General features: G+C 35.6%; 1 protein-coding gene across 4 annotated transcripts in view; it reads right to left on the bottom strand.

The window, feature by feature from the left end:
• Positions 1-22,438, bottom strand: part of TAPT1 (transmembrane anterior posterior transformation 1) — a 90,836-nt gene that overhangs the window by 32,534 nt on the left and 35,864 nt on the right. For 2 of the 4 annotated variants that reach the window (XM_067530352.1, XM_067530355.1), the window contains exons 4-8: positions 21,778-21,801; positions 7,421-7,583; positions 2,608-2,743; positions 546-643; positions 175-244 (exon numbers count right to left, since the gene is read on the bottom strand). In XM_067530352.1, the coding sequence (XP_067386453.1) occupies positions 175-244; positions 546-643; positions 2,608-2,743; positions 7,421-7,583; positions 21,778-21,801 (491 nt within the window). The remainder of the gene's footprint in view (positions 1-174; positions 245-545; positions 644-2,607; positions 2,744-7,420; positions 7,584-21,777; positions 21,802-22,438) is intronic. The other 2 variants (XM_067530353.1, XM_067530354.1) reach the window with 2 other exon arrangements.

Here is a 22,438-nt window from a genome sequence, read left to right as displayed (position 1 = left end):
AGCAATAAGGAGATCTAGAATTCAGGTTGACATTAACAGAAATGCAGATTGCTCACATCCACTCTAAGGTAATACTTGGTATCATTCAATAACAAACATAATGAAAAACAGTCCTTAAAATAATAGCAAATTTTGAATTAGCAGTATTTTTCTGACCCATGTAAATATACATACCACTGTTCGACATTTGAAAAAGATTGTTCTTCTCAAACTTCTTGAAAACACTTCCTTTTATTTCAACGAACTGTAATTTTAAAAACACAAATAGTTAGCTTCTTTACAGATTATCCATGTACTATGGAATGTATAATTTTTTTTTTTTAAATTCAAAGCCAAAGATGATCAAACACTCAATTCATTCAGATGCTATGTTTAGGATAATTTAGGTACTTATAAAATTATGAAGTTATACTACTCGCAATGCATTAAAAGTATGTTCTGTGGAACAATGATGCTAAAATGCACTGTCACTTTTTCATTTCTCTTACATTTATGAACATTCGCTTATTACTCTGAGGTAAAAATGAAATTCACTCCATACTTACATTATTAGACATCATGATGGTAAGCAGTGACTTGTTGTGGGAGTTGAAGGCTACATTAAGTGTTGTTGCTTGAACCATTATAAGAATAGCATGCAAGACTGAAAATAGCAGTGTTAAAGAAAATGACATTTGAAAAATATATTTCTGTACTACATTATATTGGCATTAACCAAAACGCTGAGAAAAATTCAGACAGATCTTATTTTGTCCTCAAAATTAATAGAAAATACAAAAATATTTCATTCATCACTGAAAAATTAATTAGTGGAGTAGCACTGTAACAAGGTTCTAAATTACTTCAATTTCTTACACTCAGCAATTTCAGAATTGCTTAAATTTCCATGGCATGCTTATAATGCACCACAGTGTTTCACAACATTAACCACATGGCATTAAGTTAAGGCACTTAATCCTAGGCAACTCATTCTACTCGGATATAGACACAGCATTCTTTTGCAGCTTGTGTTCCAGGCTACATCAAGGTTTCCTGTGTTGAAAGAGCCTAACATCATTATGTAAGAGAAATATCAATACAGCCTGAAAGTATTTGGGATAATGGAGATTCCATGTGTAATGACTGCACTGCTCACTGTAACTCTAATGTTGGACCTATCATTACTGCTGCTGGTTTCTGTACCTCTTGTTGATCTATGTTAGGGTGACCACATCTTGTCAGTCACAGAGAAATCAATGCCACCAAAAAAGCTGCCACAAAAGCAGGCCAGTGAAATAGAAGCAGCAGTAAGGAATTTAAATCTAATAATAAATGAAGCAATGAGAAAAATACTCTCCCCTTCCTTTCATATGCTGCCTTCCCTCCCCAAAACATTATAGGAAAAATTTTCTAACTATAAGGGTAGTTAAGCATTGGAATAAGCTTCCAAGGGACGTTGGGGAACCCCCCATCACTGGAGGGTTTTAAGAACAGATTAGACAAACACCTATCAGGGTCAGTTTAGGTATACACGGTCTTGCATCAGTGCAGAGGGATGGATTAGAAGACATCTAGAAGTAACTTCCAGCCCTAAATGTTTATGATTCTATCATTCTTTTCTCTCTGGAAGTTGAGCAGGAGATTGAAATGGGCCCACATAATTCAATAAGGAAAAATGCATGGCTAAGTGGCCAACAACACTGCACTTACATTAGCCGCAGTACTTAATCATTTTTGAAGAGACAAACAACTATTGGACTCTTTTCCCAATTCATCATATATCAATAAACGAAAGCCTAGGAACCAATCTGAATACTATAAGAACATCTTCTGCCTTGATTTATTTAAAACGACTAAGAAACATGAACTACTCCCATTGTTTATTGGCATCAGAAGACAGTACCATAAAGAAGATATGAATTTCAGCCTTATGAAATTTCTTGCTTCTATGACTCAATTTGGAAGTCAAATTGACAGACAAGCTTCTCTGAAGGGCACCTCAAGCCAACTTCCCCAGTTAAAGAACAACACTATGTTGCAAGGCAGCACAGAACAGCATCAGGAGAAAACAATATGCAAGTGTATTTAATCTAAGTGACAAACTAGGAAAAAACCCTAGAGCTGGAGGAGGGAAGCAAAAATAATTGTTAAAGAGTTATATTTTTTCAAACAAATATTTTCAAATTTGGAGGCAATTATGCTGTACTGAAGACAGTAAAATTGCTGTTTTAAAAGCCTCTTGTGAGCAAATACTTAAGTGTAAGTACAATCAGTATTCATTCAGAGAATCCACAAAAAAAAAAAAAAAGGGGGGTTTGTTTCCATTTACTTCACTTTTGGTGTTAGCAAGGTCATCAATTGCCGCATGAGAAATACAACCCTTAACTCAAAGCTTGGCAGGTTAAAAGCTTTTCAATTCACTTTTAAAAAATGAAGTGCTGTAAATCTGATTCTGAAAATGAACATGAATATGTAATTTCAGGCAAGCCCAGAAACACCTTCAAATAATTTTACACAATTGTGTTTTAAAATAATTATTTTAATTGATTGAGAAACTTTTTTTTAACCTAATGTACAGTGATCTAAAGAAAATTGTTGCAATTAATTCTGATAAAAAAGAAAGGATACAGACATACAGCACTGCCATGAAGAAGTGAGGAATCACACCTATATGAGCTCTTTTTCTCTCCTTAGGTTCGGTAGCTGTCCAATAAAGGGCATCCAAAATATCTTGCCCAAAAGAGGAAAATAGGCGATCAGCCACCTAAAGAGAGAGACCTTTAAATATTTTAAAGCAATGCTTCTCCTATTAAAAAATGTAATTTAAATACATTGCAATAGTTAAAACCCAACCCCCAAAAACGCCTTAGAGGTTCAATTTTCTTTCCACATGATTTATCTCATTTCCCTTTTTGGCCACATCATTCCACTGCAAAAAACTTTCCTAATGCCATATTACAGTTGCCTTGTTTATATCCCTAAATGGTCTACTCTTCCTTAACCCCACCAGACCTCTCTTTCAACAGGACTTACTCAGACATTGGACACTTTTGATAAGTGCAAAATAATGCACATGGGAAAAAATAATCTCAACTATACATACGAAATGGTAGGGTCTAAATTAGCTATTAACACTAGAGAAAGATCTTGGAGACATCATGGCAATCAAAAAAGCTAACAGAACATTAAGAACCATTAGGAAAGGGACAGATAAAACAGAAAAGATCATAATACCACTATAGAAATCTATGGCACCCCACATCTTTAATACTGCATGCAGTTCTGGTTGCCCCATCTCTAAAAAGATGGATTAGAATTGGAAAAGTTAAAGAGAAGGGCAACAAGAATGATTAGGGGTATGGAACAACTTCCATCCAAGGAGAGATTAAAAAGACTGGGAACATTCAGCTTAGAAAAGAAATGAGTTAGGAGGGATATGATGGGGTCTGTAAAATCATTAATGGTGTGGAAAGAGAATTATGAAATGTTATTTACCCTTTCATATAAACACAAGAACCTGGGGTTACCCAATGAAATTAATAAGCAGCAGGTTTAAGGTTTAACAAAAGGAAGCACTTCTGACAATGCAGTCAACCTGTGGAACGTGTTGTTGTGAAGACCAAAAGTATAACTGAATCAAAAAAAAAATTAGATAAATTCATGGAGGATAGGTCCACCAATGGCTATTAGCCAAGGTGGTCAAGGATGCAATTCCATGCTTTCAGTGTCCCTAAACCTCCAACTGCCAAAAGCAGAGAGTGAACGATGGGATGGATTTCTCGAAACTACCCTGTTCCGTTCATTCCCTCTGAAGTATCTTGCCCTGGCCACTGCCAGAAAACAAGTTACAGGGCTAGATGGACCACTGATCTGACCCAGTATGGCCATATTTACGTACTTATGACATGAAATCCTGGGCCCTGGCAACAACCTGAGCTATGGAAGCCTGTGGAAAGTGTCAAATTGCAATTCAAACTTCTTTCACAAAGCAACACGTTCACTATCATGCCACCAAGCCAGCCTGTATCTTATTTTTTCAAATGTTTAAAAAGAATGAAGGAAAAGTTTATGATAAACAGCAAGGTATCAAGACGGGGGAAGAGGGAGGAGATGCCTAGTGGGGTACTGCAAAGATTGACAATAAGCTTGGTTGAGTATTTTCCATCTCTTATGAGTCTGACCTAATTAAACTGATAAATATGATAACACTAATATATTACCACTACTTCTTAGATTGTATAGTAAGATTACATTATAAAAAAAGACTGTCATTAGATGTATTAAGATTAATGCTTCATTTAGCTGTTCTTTTGTAAACTCAGAATAATAACTTTAAACAAGTAAAAACAATAAGAAGAACAGGGTAGAACAGAAGATATGCAAGCAAATACTGTAATGTATCATATTTACTAAAAGGTTTTTCATAGAACAATGTAAAGTCAGACAGGGCTCAGTGCTTTTTTAAGTAGTTACTAGTCAAATTTTAAAAAGTTATTGAAGATCAACTTCTAACAGATTAGAAAAGTTCAGCAAGTTCTCTCAAGCCAACATTCATTATTTAGTACCACTAAAAATGCAAAGGTGAAGATTTGACAAAAACAGCAAATGGTACGGTTTAATGCTGAATGTCCCAAATAAGACACTTAAGAGTAGCTTTTAACATATAACTGGCTACTCTTACAGTATCATGACAATAGACTCTCCTACTCTGAGTTATATCAAACTCATCAGCTTAAAATTTTAAATTAGGAAAAGAATTAGGTTAATTCAAAAGGATATTTACAATGGCATTGTTTTCGGCTTTTTAGTTTTCTCAGGGAAGGTGGTCAGCATCCTCTAGCTTCTGCTCCATATAATGCCCCATCATGCACTTTGTTTGGTGAAGTGGCACCCACTATAGAATACTTAAGGAGTCAAGTAAGTTTGGCTTTGTCCACAATATTGCGGGGGGTTTAATAGGTGTGTTTTTCTTTTGGCATTTTAATATTGTATATCCCTTACGGCATAAAACAAGGAAACACCACGCAATATTGTTGGTTTTTTTAAAGTGGACTTACCTAAACCCTATATGCCGGCTCCAGGCTCCAGAAGAGTTCCATGGTGAATGTTGTGTCACCAGCATAATGCACGCTGGGGCTTCATAAGGAGCAGGAGCCGGTGGGTCTGAATCTAAAAAAAGAAAAGCGTCATTTTAAGCCAACTGGGCTGAATGCACCCCTTAACCTGGTTATTTGGGGCATTCAGCACATAATTTGGAAGTTTTTTTTTTATTTCCATCAAATCCATTTGCAGGACAATTTTCTCTGACCCAGAGATAGCCGAAAACATGTTAGCATTGTAAACATCTTTGTCAGTCTAATCGTTTCCCCAAAATTAAAAATCTCAAAAATCAGACATTTGAGGTAAGTATATTTTGATACAAATATAAGGCTGGTTATTGCCTTTTAAACAAATGTAAAATGCCTATATACATATGGGCAACTTGCAAGGTGTACTGCTAATGCGAGATCTGTGTTTGGGTAAAATGGAAATATGCTCGCAGCAAGTATGTTGAGTGGGACTTAGGACACTGTTTTGCATGGATGTGATTTAGGCTTGTAAAAAGCCTGCAGAAAACACTTTCTGCTTTGACAGGCATTAAGGTTTTCATGACAGAATAAGGAAATCCAATACACTTTCTAGTTCGATCCTGCTCCACTGAAATTAAAGGGAGTTTGTTTTGCTACTAACTACAGTAGCTACAAGCAGCATCAGAACACAGAATTCAGATCAGCAGGAACTATTCCCTGGCTCTGTGTTCTGAGCAGGGAAATGCACCATTGGTTCTGCTTGGACGCAGGTAAAGCCACTCTCAAACTCCTTCTCTGTTAATTCAGTGAAGGGGATGACACACATGCCATCTGCTTCACAGAACAGAATACTGTCTCCTTTTACAATTTGTAGTAAGTATCCATTACTATTTGATCAGCGTTTTGAAATAGTTAAACTGAAATGAAGACTATTTTGAGCACTAATAAACTGTACCATTCTTAGATTTATTTACTAAATCATAATTGCCCATACTGTCACAGACTAAGAAACTATATGTGGATCAATGTCCCCAAGATGTCCCCTAGAATGTCACAGTATACATGACCTCAGAGTGCTGAATTTTGCATTTTGATTTCTGGATTAGTTGAAAGTTGTCTTAAAAAAAAAAAACAATAAATAAAATAAAATCACATGGCAATGATTAAATATGATTAACATGATTAACATGATTAAAAATGATTAACATGGCAATGATTAAATATCCAAGGTGATTCACACACATCACTTACTTCAGAAAGTGTATTAATATTGTGGTTTAATGAATAAGAAGCATATTTATTTTTTCAAACAGCAGTAGAGAACAACTAATGCCTAGAATCAAAATCTCCAGATTTTGGCCAAACCATGGCCCAATAATCTGCAAACAAAGGCATGTTAGACATCTGTATCATACTGATTATTAACGCACTATTAGGAACACGGTAGTATCCTGGCAGAACAACAGTTTTGTGCAAAGCTGTAGTAGCCCCTTAAACACATATTATGCCACTTACATGTTACAGATATGCAGATCTGAGATCAGACTCAAGCCGTATAAACTTACATTTTCTTTATTTACTGTTGTTTATTACATTTTAGTGATAAGAAAAGCATAGTTTTAAGTACAATGCTTAAATTAATAATGAATAATACAAAAGCAGATGCTTTGAGTTTTTACAAGACTTCCCTTTATCCTATCTGGCTTCCCTCCCCAGTTTCTCTAATACTCCTCTAAAGTAATGGTGGAACCTATATCCATGTACTCAAGCTTTTGTCTGATGGTATAGATTGGGAGTGGTTGAACGTAGTGATTCTATTTTTTGTAGACAAGCCTTAGAATACTGAAAGACCCATTTCTAAAATGAAAAACAAAACACATTAATCTCATCTACCTTTGGCCTTTTCTTTATTCTTCCACAGGATCTTGCCATACTGGGCATAAACCTTCTCAGCACCTCTTTCTATTTCAAATAATATTTTTTTTCTACTATCAAAGTCTCTGACTCTAGCATTTCAAGTTTCAGTTCAAAACTTCTCCTTTTCTAACTCTCATTTTCTCTCTTTCTCATTTTATTTATTTTTTATTTAACTCAATAAACTCTGATGCATTACAGGAAATAGATTTATTAAAGAGGTTATATAAAAAATTATGGTGCACTTTTTTTATGGAAGCATCTCTTGTAGATACTTTTACATCCACATCTATTTTCCTATATGCTAAAGTGCACCTTGAGGTTTAACATCTTTCTACCTACTATATTAGAGAGATGTATCAGACATTACAGAACACAAAAGTCATAACAATATGTTATACTAGATATCCTGAAAACAAGTATACTTTGACATTTCCTTTTGATGCCAATGCCCTTACCTCCAGCATGTTGTAGATGATGTAGAGTTTTATGACAGACTGTCCTCTTATCAGATGGTACATCATAGAGTAGTCAACATAGTGCATCATGAAGTAGCAGATGACCAATATAACTCCTTTGAAAATGTCACATACCTGAGCAGGTTGTAGCAAACGTCTATCACTGAAATATAAAGCACAAAATAATTCTACCATATATTATACAGCCACAAAATACAAATGCCATTAGTTGATATGCACTGACAGAGGCTATTGGCTAAGAATACATAGTATTTGAAACATAGTTTACTGCTGAGCTAAAAAACCCAAGAAGCAGTGCACCCAAAAACCCCAAGAAGCAGTAATAATTATTCAAAATTACAGACCAGTCTTGAATAGGAACTCTTCTCCCCCAGCTGTCAATGCCCAAGGCATTCAGGTAAAATCTCATTTGCCCCACCCTGAAGGAGAGCCTCTTGCACATAGGAATGTTTGCTTTTACTTAACTCTGCATTCTGGGCCATTTTATATATCAATTTAATCTCCCTTACAGAAGTAGCCATGCTTGCTTCACCTTTTGGGAAGGAAATGAAGCAGCCTCCTCCTCTGAAGGACTGCAATACAAAGAATCAGATGCTGAGGAATGGAGAACAACCCCCCTACTATACTATTCCACATCTTCTTTTAGTACTAAGATTCTGCAGCTTTCTCAAAAGCAGACAACCTGAAGTGTGCAAGTCACAAAGTAGCTCCCAAATACATGTAGCCCATGTGAAAGTACACAGCATAACACTTTCCAGGCATTTATTTCTGGCTTCCTAGTATGGGCTATCAACCATTCAGTGTACTTTAACTAAAACCATACAAAGCATCTCAACTTACCCTGATCCCAAGATACCACCCATTTTATATTTAGCACAATCAAATTCCAAAAAAGATATTCACCTATCAGTGCTTATACTCAATTACTTAGCACTAATCGGATGCTGAATGCTTAAAATTCTTACAGACTGGGTCAAAGGGTTAAAGCACCAGAGTGCCAAATATCAAAAGCATATTACAAACATTCGTGAAGTAAGCTTCATAATGCTCTTGTAAGGTACTGCACATAAACATGTCTACATTTGAATTAAAACTTGTGTTTTGTGTTTACTAACAAATGAAAGCTCTAGGGTAGACATGGACACTACACTACAATTAACTACGGCCAGTTAAAATTATTATTATTATTAGTGTTCTTGTCTACCCTAGAGCTCTCTGATGCATTCACAAGTGTTAAAATGTGATCATTAATCCAGGTGTAGATTGGCCCAGGATGATAATGCATCTTGGCTCCAGCTGGAGTAGATGTGAAACTGCCTGGAAGCTGGATACAGCATATGTTCCTTTATCTTCAGGCTTGTCTACATTTGACATTTTTGGGAATAGTTATTTTGGTCTAAGCCACTGTGTTAATACTACAAAAACAATGAGAGTTAATATTCATTCTGGAGTAAGAGTACCTTTTTCCTAAGTGGATTAAGCTAAATCAGAAAAAGGCACTCATATATGAGAATTAGCATGTAAACAGGGTCTTATACCAAAATAACTACTCTGGAATAATTATTCCAGAATAGCTATTTCAATAGATTTCCAAGTGTGAACAAGCCCTTATTTTCCTTAAGACTTTGGCTGGTAGATGTTAAAGTACTGGCGAGAGAGAAACTGCCTGAACAGATACATATACACAATGAAATCACTCTATGTAGAAATTATAAATTATGACAGATATGCTATGAGTGATGCATGTAAAGGAAGAGCTGTAATCAAATTTATCTCGTACCTTAGCAGAACATAAAATGTAGACAAAGCCGTCTACATTTTAGTACATTCCCAAAGCAAAAATTGTGGTATAAAAATACAATGAACGTGCTGGGTTAGGTGTAGATAAATTAAGAAAGGTATACAATTACATTGTGGCAGGTTACTTTACTTATCTACAGTGCTATTGTAGCCACAATGGTCCCAGGATGAGATATACAAGATAGGGGAGGAAACATCTTTCACAGTTGGTCCAATAAAAGATTTTACCTCATCTATCTTGTCTGATTATTTTACTTAACAGAAGTAGGTGAATTCTATATTCTTCTACACAGAATAAGATGACGAGGCTCCACATTGTCCTCCTCACGTCTACATCAAGCTACTAAACTGAATAATTAGCAATGACTACTTGAGCTTTATTAATATTTGTGTATTACATGGTTTATAAGTTTGATTAAAAGGGTTTAACAGAAAAGAGTTTATGGACTGACAATATAAGAAGCCCATCTATTCTTAGCAGTTTTACACATACTCCACAAAATTGTTCCCTGATTCCAATTGATGATTTATTTATTTTAAAACTGAAGTGATTTAAAATCTTAAATTATACACAGTCAGCCTAATAAACCCAATGTTTTCATTACGATTACTCTTGTCTTCCCTCCTTCCCTCTCTCCTGCTATTGCTCATTTGCCACTCATTTATTATGCCTTGTATTAGACTGTAAGCTCTTAGGAGTTTGGACAATGTCGTTTTATGTGCTTGTACAAGTATAGCACAACAGGAGTCCAATCACGATTTGTGGTTTTGGGTGCTACCATAATTTAAATTAGATAGTGTTAATATTTGGCAACATTTCTACGTTAAGGTAAAATGAACTGCATTGTGCAAGTGTAATATAGCATAATGCAGGTTCTATATAAAGGCTCATTTCTTGCAAAACAAACACACATTACTGCTGTTTCAACCAACTCTTCATATGGATTCAAACTCTTGGGGAGTGCACAAATTCAAGAGCTTTTATAAAGTAGTGGCTTATGGAGCCACTCACCCCCGAGGTTCTGAGGATTTATGATGGAAAGAGTGTGTCAGATTTGTACCAAGTATGTATATACCTATGCTGAGGTATTTAATGTCCATTTTGCTTTGGTCTTCACTAAAAAGAGAAATGGTTACCAGATACTCAACACAATTAATGTTAACAACAAATGGGAAGGAACATAAGCCAAAATAGGTAAAGAACAGGTTAAAAAATATTTAGATAATTTAGGTGTATTCAAAATGGCAGGGCTTAATGAAATTCATCCTAAGGTACTTAAGAAAATAGCTGAAGAATCTCGGAAACATTAGCAATTATCTTCAAGAACTCTAGGACAACAGGTAAGGTCCCAGAAGACTGAAGAAGGGCAAACATACTATTATCTTTAAAAAAGATAAAGAAAACCCAGAGAATCTGAGATCAGTCAGCCTAACATTGATACCTGGAAAGATACTGGAACAAATAAACAATTTGTAAGCACTAGAGGGTGATAGGGTTATAAGGAATAGCCAGCGTGGATTTGTCAAGAACAAATCATAATCAAGCCAATCAATCTAATTTTCTTCACTGACAGAATTACTGGCCTATTGGGGGTTCAGGAAGGGAAGGAGGAAGCGGTAAATGTGATATATCTTGATTTTAGTAAGGACTTTGACACAGTCCCACGTGACATTTTCATAAGCAAACTAGGGAAATGTGATCTAGCTGAAATTAATATGAGATGACTGCTTAACTGGTTGAAAGACCGTACTCAAAGAATAGTTATCAATGGTTCACTGTTAGACTGGGAGGGCATATCTGGTGGAGTCCCGCAGAGGTCAGCCTTGAATCTGGTATTATTCAATATTTCATTAATGACTTGGATAATGGAGCTTATAAAATTTGTATATGTCAACAATCTGGGAGAAGTTGCAAGCACTCTAGAAAACAGGAGTAGAATTTAAAATGACCTTGACAAATTGAAGAATTTTTATGAATTCAATAACATGAAATTCAATAAAGACAAGTCCAAAGTACTTCACATAACAAGGGAAATATCAAATGCACCAACTACAAAAGGCAGAGTAACTGGCTAGTTACTGGTAGTGCTCTGGGAGCTATAGTGGATCACAAATTGAATAGATGCAGTTGCAAAAAAGGATGGGGTGTATTAACAGGAGTGTCGTATGTAAGACATGGGAGGTAACTGTCCTGCTCTACTCAGTACTGGTGAGGCCTCAGCTGGAATACCAGCCCCAATTTTGGGTGCCACACTTTTAGAAGGACATAAGCAAATTGAAGACAGCTCAGAGGACAGCAACAAAAATGATAAAAGGTTGAGAAAACCTGACCTGTAAGGAAAAGTTTAAAATACTGGGTATGTTTAGTCTTAAAAAAGATGACTGAAGTGTGACGTAATAAGAGTTTTAAAAAATGTTAAGGGCTGTTATATAAAGAGAATCGTGAACAATTGTTCTCTATGTCCTCTAGAGGCAGGACAAGAAGTAATGGATTTAATCTGAAGCAAGGAAGTTTTAGATTAGACATTATGAAAAACTTTCTAATATAATGGAATAATTCTGGAATCGGCTTCCAAGGAAGATTGTGGAATCCCATTGTTGTCAGTTATCGGCTGCTTGTGTTCTCCCAGTGTGTATACTGTCCCAGCTCTGCGCAGAAAGCCAATACAGCAAATCACGACTGGATTACCCAATAAGACCAGAGATCTATTTCAGTAATGAAGGCACCAGGCCAGGTTTATTGGCATGGTAAAAAGCGCCCTATACGTGTTACAAGTATACTTAATACATGTATACCCAAGACAATGGACCAGCTCAGCAAACAGCAGACTTTCTATTCCTCACTTGGCCAGACAAAGATGCATGTTTGATTATAGATACATTGCGAGGATGTTTCCACAGTAAGCTTTCTGTTTCACAGTGGTTCAGCTAAAAGAAAGCTCTATTTGGTGTGTTCTAACTCCTGTAGCGCAATATCCAAACAGCCTGCTGTCCAAGGTGTAACCTCCTACTGGATTCCAAAAGTGGTTTTATATGAATCATTTACATTTCTATAATATGTTGGCAATATAGCTAAACTTGAGTTTAAGTCATAACTTCTACATCTCACAAGTCAGTAATGCATGAACCCGGTGCTCGTGGCTGTCCTTCAAGTGATCTTTATTCCAGAGGAAAGACTACAAATTCTTGCCTTTTCCTCTACTCGTTCTTTCTATTATTTAGTGTATTATATTACAACACTTCCATAACAAGTCTTGCTCCCTAAAGCTGATCATTTCAAGGCTTCATAACTCATCTAATTATGCTGAACTTGTACAATTTATTCTTAATCTTAATTATAGACAGGACAAATTAGTAACAAAGTTTTAATTCAAGTTGATTAGAAACCATCATTAATTCTCTCCAGTAAACAGAATGCTTTCTGTATTCCCCATAATCCACTATACAGAATTTTACTTTATTATTGCCATTGATAAAAAATTGAGCCCTCTTAACAGGGAAAATAATATTGTAAAGAAATATCTGTTTTAATCTACAATAATTCAAGTAATAAATATGACGATGCTTTTTTAAAGAACTCAGCTCCTGAAATTGTGTAACTGTATAATAATTGTATAATAATTATTAGCAAAATAAAAATCAGGGAAAAATGGATGAATGGCCAAGTGTGCGCTACTGTACATATCTACTTAGCAATTCATTCAAATGCCTCAGTATCTGGGTATGTTTATATAGTTATGTCTGCTTATATGCTGAAGTTCACTGAAACTAAAACCCATGTTTCTCCAAATATGGTATGTATGTTTTTGTATTCATTAAGCTGTCATCTAATGCTTAGCATAGAAGAGTGATGTATAAATCTTCCCAACACTCCTCAGTCCCAAAACCTATAACAGCACAGCTCTGTTTCATGTAATTAATTGTCTGGATTTGGACTTGAAACAGGATACACCAACCTGAAACTAGTCATGTCGCTTTCTGGACATCTGATTGTACTAGACTGGGAAACTGTTTCATTGCCTTGTGGTGCGAATCAATGTACTATAGATCAAGAAGTAAGAATTCAGACCGAACTAATTTTGCCTGTGACACAAGCAATAGAGCAGAAAACAAGTATATTAAAAAGATGTAATATCCACATTCTTAAGAAAGCTTTTCAATTTATATGCTCTTCATCCCCAAAATGTTTTTGAAAAATAATCTAACTAACCCTTCATCTTAAAAACATTCTTGTCTAGCTGAGGAAACTGCACATGCACTCACACTTGCTTCTGAGCCATCAATTTATCTCACTACTAGAAAAAGCAATGAAGCTTTCGCTTTTGTGCTAATTTACGGCAAATGTCCATAGAAGTCACTATCTTAATCCATTATGATACAGAAAGGAAATACTTCCTATAAAAAGACAATGGGAGAAAATTGTAAATTGATCTCTAACATCAAATATTAACTTCTGAACCTGTACACAAAGTAGACAATATCACAGTGGTCAGGATGTTTTCAACTTAGAAGACAACACAAGTAGTAACGTGAAGTTCAGCAGAAGTAGGAATTCACATGAAGAAATATTTTAAAATAAAACAGAAAACAATCACTGGATTATTCAGTGATCTTTAAAAATTAAATCTCTTTCCAGGCATTGAGATACTATTGTTTTTCTTTGTGGAAGAGCACTGTTGGACAACTATGGACAGGAGAAAAACCTGTTGAGTTCAAACCTGAGTGCTCTTTCACAAGGAAGAATTGAGCCTAACCCCCACTTTCACCAACATATAAATTAGTAAGCACTCAGGACCTGGGTCCTAGGACTCTGCTAGGGAACAGATCACAGCCCAAGTCCCATTAGGAGTTGTTGCTGCAACTCAAGCCACAGACCCAAGTCAGAAGGTTTGGATAGAACAGTACTGCTGCATTAGCATGGCTGAGAGACCTGGGTCCAGCAACTATAAACCCAAGTTTATAATGCAGCATGGACACTCAAGGGCAAGCTTAGAAATACTGAGTACACATGCCTGGGTCCCACAAACCCAGGTTTACAATGGAGACATACCATAAAAGTTTAAGATTCAATGGGAGGAGCAGAATAAAAATGTCTTTGTTCAGCCCATCACAAACAAGAAGCTGAACAGCCATTTACTGAAATAGGGAGACAAATTTGTTTATGAGCGATGTTATTAGTGTCCATGAACTGTTACTCTTTTTGCACATGCAAAAGCCTGATGACTTTACACTTCATTAAGCTTGTATCATGCTCCCTAGCACAGCCCCACCTTCCATAGCAGCTATTCAGAGTTTAATGAGAAAGAAGCCATGAGAAATGCCAACTTTTTATCTCTGGACCAGATGTTGCAAGCTGGACAGCCCAAAAGATGCACATCAGAAAGACCTGGAGACCAGCTGATGGCATTTGTCAGCAAAAGAGGATAATCATCCACCAGATCACTCTCCACTGAACATCCATAGATGGTATAGACCACAGAGCTCAATCTCTCTCAGGGCTCTAGCCCAGCAGCAAAATTGTAAGTGAGGCTACCCTCTTAAGAGCACACAAGAGGCAAACCTTAGTTTGTCCTACCAAACTATTTTTTCACCACTTTGTTATAGTACTTCAGAGAATATAGGGGTGCCTGAGATGTATAATGGTATTATATAGAAGTCTAGGAACAGTTATCATGATGTTAATGTCCAGATCAATTAAATATACCTTTCCAGTTGGCAAGAACGTAAAGGTTATTTTAACCTCAATTTTTTTTTGCTTTAAATATGAGCTAATGGAAAACATAATAAATGATCAACTTTTAAAAATTATTATATTTCTGACATAAGAAAAGCCACTTTTTAAGGCCTACATGAGTACCTGCTTGATTGCCCTCAGTTAAACAGCCATGACTACTGCAAGATAATGTGAAACTGTAGAAAAAGAACAATGTTTGCCCAATGAAAAGGAACAAATATGAGGAAATTTGTTTGCTTCAGGAGATTTTTTAAAAAAAAAACTATTGTTTGAAACAATCATAAGTCAATGACTTGACCTTCATTTTCAATGAGTGCAAGTTTTATAAGTCATGCTATTCTAAACATTTCTTATGTACATCTCATAGTAGGAGGAGTAGTGTCTTCATCTACTGTTTGAAGAAACAAAGCCCAAGTGTCTAAACTTGTGCAAAATATCAGAAACACAGATATGGGATTATGAAGAAAACAATTACAAATGCACACACTTCAGCAGTATTTCAACTGCAAAAGATGTCTGTTTTGATAGTATCTGTACTGTACATTATTTTAGAAGAAAAATAGCTTCAGGCTCATGCCACATTGCTATCTGCCGTTGCCAAAACCCCTCTTTGTTATAACAGCTGTACCATTAAAGTTATTGAACACTTGGTAGGGCATGAGTAAAATGAACCACAATAAAACCCCTGATTTACGAGTAGCCAGACAAATTAATTCACAAGTCAATGCAATGTATAAAGCTGATGAGATTCTGGCATCCAAAACCTGTGATCTGACTAGTGCACTATCAGTTATCTTTATTCCACATATAAAGGATCCATAATATAAAATACCTATTCACAATTTTACTCAGTACAGTTAATATTTTGAAGATCAGTTGGGCTATTGGTTTCTACCAAATTTATCCAAAGGAGAATCAGTGACAGCATTTCTTCTATGAGCCCATCACAGGAATCAAACAACAAAAGCCAAACTAAAAACAAAAGGGCAACAAAGACACCTAAGAACAAACATGAGGGTTTTTTGTTGTTATTGTTTTAAGTGTGAGCTCACAAGAGACGACAGGCTTCTTATATATACTATATATACTGTTTTTTGTTTGTAAGTAAAGGGCCATCTGGATTAAATATCCTTGGTCTAGCTACTGTTACACGTTAAAGCTGGCAATTGCAAAACAAAAGGAACAGAAGCACAAAAAGGATCCATCTTCTCTCCCTAATTCTAATATCATTGTACATTTAGTTTGTGTTGCATTAAATTGCAACATTTGGGTACTTTATGTCGTAACGGGTTAAAATCATTGTATTGTGTGGGTGATCCGAGTCCATGTTGAAAAAGGAACAAAACCCATTTATATGCGATAAATGAAGAAATCTACTGAAGGTTGTTAATTGTGTTTCAAGGTTTTGTAACCAATTATTTTCGTAGCTGTTTTTTGTTATTTTTGTAGTAGATAAGGGGAAGTTGTTAATTTTGAGATAAGAAAGTATGAGTTATGAGCCACATGGGGGAGTAAACTCAAAGGCAGCAAAAAACCCTGGCCTGACCGAAAAATGATCGATTAAATTTGAAATAAGGGGGACTTGTGAACCCAGCAGTTCTGGGCCGATATTTGGAAGTTTGCAGATGCTGCAACTTTTAATTGGCAAGTTACACCTGGTCAAGGATAAACTCCTGGCCTAGGGATTCCTCAAGGAGGGACCGACAAAGTGACGTAGAAAATGCCCATAATTGGTTTGGCGGACATATAGGCTGGAGTGGAGATAAAAGGGTTGTCAGACAAAGCAAAAATTAGAGAGCCTTGTCGTGAGGACCATCGAGCCTCCACAAGTGGTACACCAGAATCGTGCCTGCAAGAGGGTCTGATCAGCCGTCCTGCCTCTCTCCAGCCCGTTTGTCTCTATATTAGTCAGGTAATTGGGCTGATAACCCATTGGGACTTGTCCTGCAGATGATAACCTGGGTGTGAATACAATAGAGGTTCCACCTAGATGAAAATAACCTGGGTGTGAATACAATAGAGGTTCCACCTGGATAAAAAATAGAGCTCTAAATAAAAAGAACAGGTCATAAAATAGTTGTTGTTTTACTGCAGCTGAGTTCATCGCTGTATGTGGTGAGTAGTGAATGTGAATGTAAAATTAGCAATAATTCTATTTGTGTTCCAGAAGAAATTGTGATTGTAATTGTTGAAATATCTGTTTTTGTACTTGTTGTGTAATTATATAAAAATGAATACAAGATTTGTGGTAAAATAAATTGCTTAAGTTACTAGTTGTTATATTAGTAAGTTTTGTGTCTAGAATTTAATCACTGTATTCAATTTTTGTTGTTTGTAATTATATAAAAAATGAATCAGTAAAAGAGAGATTCAATTTAAGTAGTTGTAGCAAGTTAATAAATAAAGGCTATTAAATGGTTAAGAATCTGAGTAAGCCTGTCAAATTTTTCTGGGAAGTTTTCTAAGTTAACGTTTCCAAGCCTTACATTCTGTCTTAAAAGGGGATATAGATGAGCCGCCTTAGTGTCTTAAAGCACCCTTCAAACTGCTCCTGCAATTTAGGAGGCCGTTTGTCTCTGGTAATCTTGATAACCTTATCAAAACACAGCATTTAGGTACGTCACTTTTAAGTTTTTTAAGATTACAAATTCAAGTTGTATCATGATGATTAATCAAAAAGATGACAAAAACACGGCCATATTCGATTCAGCCAAATTGTCCATCTAATCTCGCATCTTGCTGTATCCAATATTGATCAATGCTTCAGAGGATAAATCCTCATAATAGAAAAATGTTCAGTAATATGCCCAAAAGAGAAGTTTCTTTCCAACACTAGGCAGTAAATGATTGGCTTTTATTCCAGAAAGTTTATCATCCTTTATAATTTCTTATCTAATTTAACTGTAATAGTCTTGTTCATATAAACGTACTCCTTTTTTGAATCTACTAAGTCTTTTGTTTCAATGTTCTTTGGCAGTGAGTTCCACAGATTAATTATGAATTACATAAAAATTGATGTTATCAATTTTAAAATGCCTTTTAATGTCATTACTGTTTATAATTTTATCATGCTATTGCATATGTGAAAAAGGGTAAACAGTAGCACCCAATTTAGTCTCTGTACAGCCTTGTTCTTGAAAAATAATTGAACCATCCCCAAAACATCATATCCACTAACAATTGTTTTAAGATCTACGAGTTTGTCATTTTGACATTATGCAGGGCTAATTATGTTTTGCATATATTGATTTTGCATAGGGCTATTTTTTTTTAAATCAGAATGTTATGTAGTACCAAATCAAATGCTTTATGAAAGTCTAAGTACACTGTGTCAACACAGTTACCTTTATTATATCCAAGAATCAGACACATTAAACTATGTCAAATGGCACATTTGATTATTTAAGGGAAAGATCGGCACGGGATTCATTCAGTAATTTGCCCAGGATCAATGTCAAATCCATCAGCCCAAAATCACCTAGTTCATCCCATTTGCCTTTTTTAAATATCAGGATAATGTAGAAGTCCCTTCCCTGTTTTTTAAGACTTAACAAAAAAAAACCCACTAACTGTCTGGAGTCCATCTCAGACAACTCTTCTAAAACTATTAAGTGTATGTTATTTAAATATTTTAAAATCAGAAGGTCTAAACTTTAGTAGATTCTGATTAACATACTCCTTAGTTGCCATTGCTATAGAAAGTATATAATCTTTCTACTAGTAGTTGAAAGCCCATGCTGTCACATGAGTGTAATTTGTGAAGTTGTGTTTAAAAAAACCAAAAATGGCTGAGGACTTAAAGAGTGGATGGTAACAGACCACAAATCTAAAGTGGTGACTGAACCTGGTGAGATGCTAAGCAAAAACAGCTCTCAATCATGCTTGTAGTTGTTCCCATCACTTCACACTGACTCAAAAACAATCCAGGCTTCAGACTGATGTTTGAGGTTATTGTATGTACTGGCTGTGCTGATTTATGCATGGGTTGTGTCATGCTGGGAGAGTTGTGTGGATTTGTATGGTTGGTGAATGTGGGATGTGTGCTCCAGTGCGAGGTCTATATATTTTGGGTTATTGTGTATGCTGGTTGCGTTGTGTGGATTGTGTCTGGGGAGTTGGGTTGGGAGATGTGTGTTGATTTGTGCAGGTGGTGTGCTGTAGCAAGGAGCTCTGTGTGTTTGGGGTTATTGTGCAAGCTGATTGTGTTGTACTGGGCTGAGAGAGTTGTGTTGATTTACATGGATGGTGAATGAAGGGTGTGTGCTGCAGGGGCATAGCCAGAGCTTATATTTTGGCAGAGCCTGCAGCTGACTCGGGTAGGCCTGCCTGATGAAAAAACAAGCACTTCTGGCTTCCAGCCACATGACTAGAAGCCGGAAGTTCAGGAAAGGGACCAGCAGAGAAATTAAGCTGCCCTACACTCCAGTTGCCAAGGTAGCTTAGTTGGCAGCAGATCCATCCATCAATCAGCTGAAGAGTAAGGGTGGTGGTTGCTTGCGTTACCTCTAAAATCACAATGGTCTAGGACCTTTAACATAGCACAGACATATGCCTTACTATAGCTGCATACAGCATGGATATAATTTGTAACATCAAAATGGCTGAGAACTAAAAACTGGATGGTGACAGACCATGAAACCCAGTAATGATTCAACCTAATGATATTCTGAACAAAAGGAACTCTGAACTACACTTGTAGCTGCATCCATCGCTTCACACTAACCAGTCATTTTAGGGTTCAGAGCTATATCCCTGGAACCATATTATAGATAATAAAAATTGAGGTTCATCCAAATTCAGACAAATATTACTGAACATTTTCTGCATCAGTAGAAAAGGTGGGGCTAGAATTGAGTCACTTGGATCCCACACTAGTATACTATCCCCTATAAGACAAAGGGGAATTTTGAGCTGTAGCAATACTTGTTTTGCCTATGTTCCCTCCAGAATTTTCATTGAGAGGCTGCTTCAAAATACTAGAGGAGGTTCAGGGACAGTCAGAATGTTCAAACACTTAAGGAGCAAGGTCTGAGTGTGTTTTCAGTCACTGATAATTCAGTCAAATCTGGGTGGCTACTCCAGAGGGAAAGCAAAAGGCACTTCTCCTCTAACCTCATGACTACCAACTGACCCCCTGCCAAATTTTAAATTATTGTTCCAAAGCCCTGAGGCACTAGAGCCATTCCAAAAGACTCAAATTCTTTTAAATAAATATTGGCAAAACTACTTATTTTTCACTAGCTTTGTTGTTGAAAAAAAATGTTGAGAAAAAAAGTTTGCTCAAACTTTAAAAACAAAATCAATCTGAGGCAGACAATAAGCATGGAATATTTCAACCCAACCAGTTAAAAATTGACAAAGTTATAAGCAACTGAAGACAGGATCTTATAATGGGAAGTGCTAGGCAACCTTATTATTGGTATTGCTAGCTCTTCACATGAAATATGACACTTCTCACATCACAGCTGCTGTAGGTTAAGCTGCTAATGTGCAGCAACCACTGTCTTTCATGCTGATCAATAATGTCTCGCTGTTTACTTGTACTCGGTGTCTGTTGAGTTCTCTCTGTTGTCTCGTTTTATACTTAGATTGTAAGCTCCTTGGGCAGGGACTGTCTTTGTTTTGTATTTGTATAGCTCCAACAACAGGGCTCCTATTGCTATTGTAATACAATTACACAGTAATACATATTATAGATTATACAAAAATATAAAATAATTATTATGACTGAACTCATTTTACAAACTATAATGAACACATTATCTTATTAACACTATCTTAGATGAAGGTAGATTTTGTTATAAAATCTAATTTTCTTAATTACAGCATACCTATTGCATTTCACTCATCTTGGACCAAGCAATAGGCTAGTTAGTTTTACTGTTTGGTTCATTCATTAAAAACATTTCAAGTTTGGGTCACAAAACTAAGTGAATTTTTCAGTTCAACCAAAAATCCTTTTTCATCTGAATTTTTAAAACTATTCATTAAGACTTTCCCATTCAACATTAAAGCATTGCAGGTTTAAAAAACAAAACACTCAGTGTATTGACCATGTCTCTCTTTAAAGACACTGAGAAAGCATTCAATTTAGGAATAATTGTGTTTAACAGATTTAAATCTGTTTTTGTTTCTCCTTTTTTATTACTACTAACGATATTTACATTGGATTTAACTGGATTGTTAAATTTTCAGCTCCTTAATATATATATTTTCCTCAACTGAACTCTTAATCCTTCACTTGTAACATAATAATTATATCCAAATTATTGAACTACAATGTCAAAGAGGATTATGACTTTAAATGAGGCATACACAGGAATGAGCAGGATACTGCTTAAGAAACAATGGTCTTATTTTTCATAAAAATATCCTTACCAATTAAATGTCAGGGAAAACAAAACTAAAATGACTTTGCTATAAACATGCCTATATATAGAGTGAAATTTTTCAAAATTCTTCAAAAGTTGTGTGAGCAGCTACGTCAGTTTGTGCCTGAATTCACAAATAAGATTGCCTTAAATATAAAAGCCACTTTCACTTCCTCTAAGTACAACTATTAGATGTGAAGTTTCTTATATGCCCCATTTTATATACATTTATTTTACATACATACAACATTTTGTAGTTCTCCTCAATTGGTTTGTAATATTAGGGTTGCTCAGACATCTATTTGAAATTTAGGAGAAAATGAGGGCTAAGTTTGTCAATCTTAAATGGCACTTCACTTCTCAAACAATACAAAAACTACATGCAAACAATACAGCACGAGACCATGCTAAGAATGTAACACAAAACTAACCTGATTCCTAGGCCCTGGTGAGAGCTGTCTCAGAATAAATGCAAAATAAGATTTAATGTAAGTGAAAACAATAAAAAACATCACTTAATAAATTTACTGTTTTTAAATATGAACAGCAATAATATTAAAAGTCAGCAAATGAAGAACATTGCACAATTCGAAGTGTCTATTTTATTATTCAAATAAAAGTCTAAAAAGGTTTTCACAATATCTATAACTTTCTTTTTGAAAAACAAAACAATTAGCTTAGTCTTTTCCACCTGGTGAAATGCAGACCTATTTTAAAAAATCCAGACACTAAAGTTGGTCTTGTGGTCATCGAGAAATAAAAGTAATTTCACATAGTCAACTGAATTACAGTTCTTCTAAATCTCCTATAGTTTTAATTATAAAATTTGCTTAAAAAATAAAGTACAAACAAAAAATATAACTCTGGTGGTGCAGAGAAGCATTATATGGAATACGTCATACAACACAAAACAAAAACAGACCCGATGCTATGCTAGATAGTTAATGAAAACAGAGCAAAGGTTATGATGTTAAAAAAAATTTTTTAATGTTGGTTGAAGAGGTACATTCTTGTACCTGTACCGTACCTACAAAAATTTTTTAAAACGTAGTGATTTTTAATACCAAACTTTATTTCCATAGCCAAGAAAAG

Source organism: Emydura macquarii, unplaced genomic scaffold (assembly GCF_026122565.2).
Source record: "Emydura macquarii macquarii isolate MOO-44397 ecotype Brisbane River unplaced genomic scaffold, CSIRO-AGI_Emac_v2 contig_3062, whole genome shotgun sequence".
Classification (NCBI taxonomy): Eukaryota; Metazoa; Chordata; order Testudines; family Chelidae; genus Emydura; species Emydura macquarii.
This window is presented reverse-complemented; position numbering and strand designations above follow the sequence as displayed.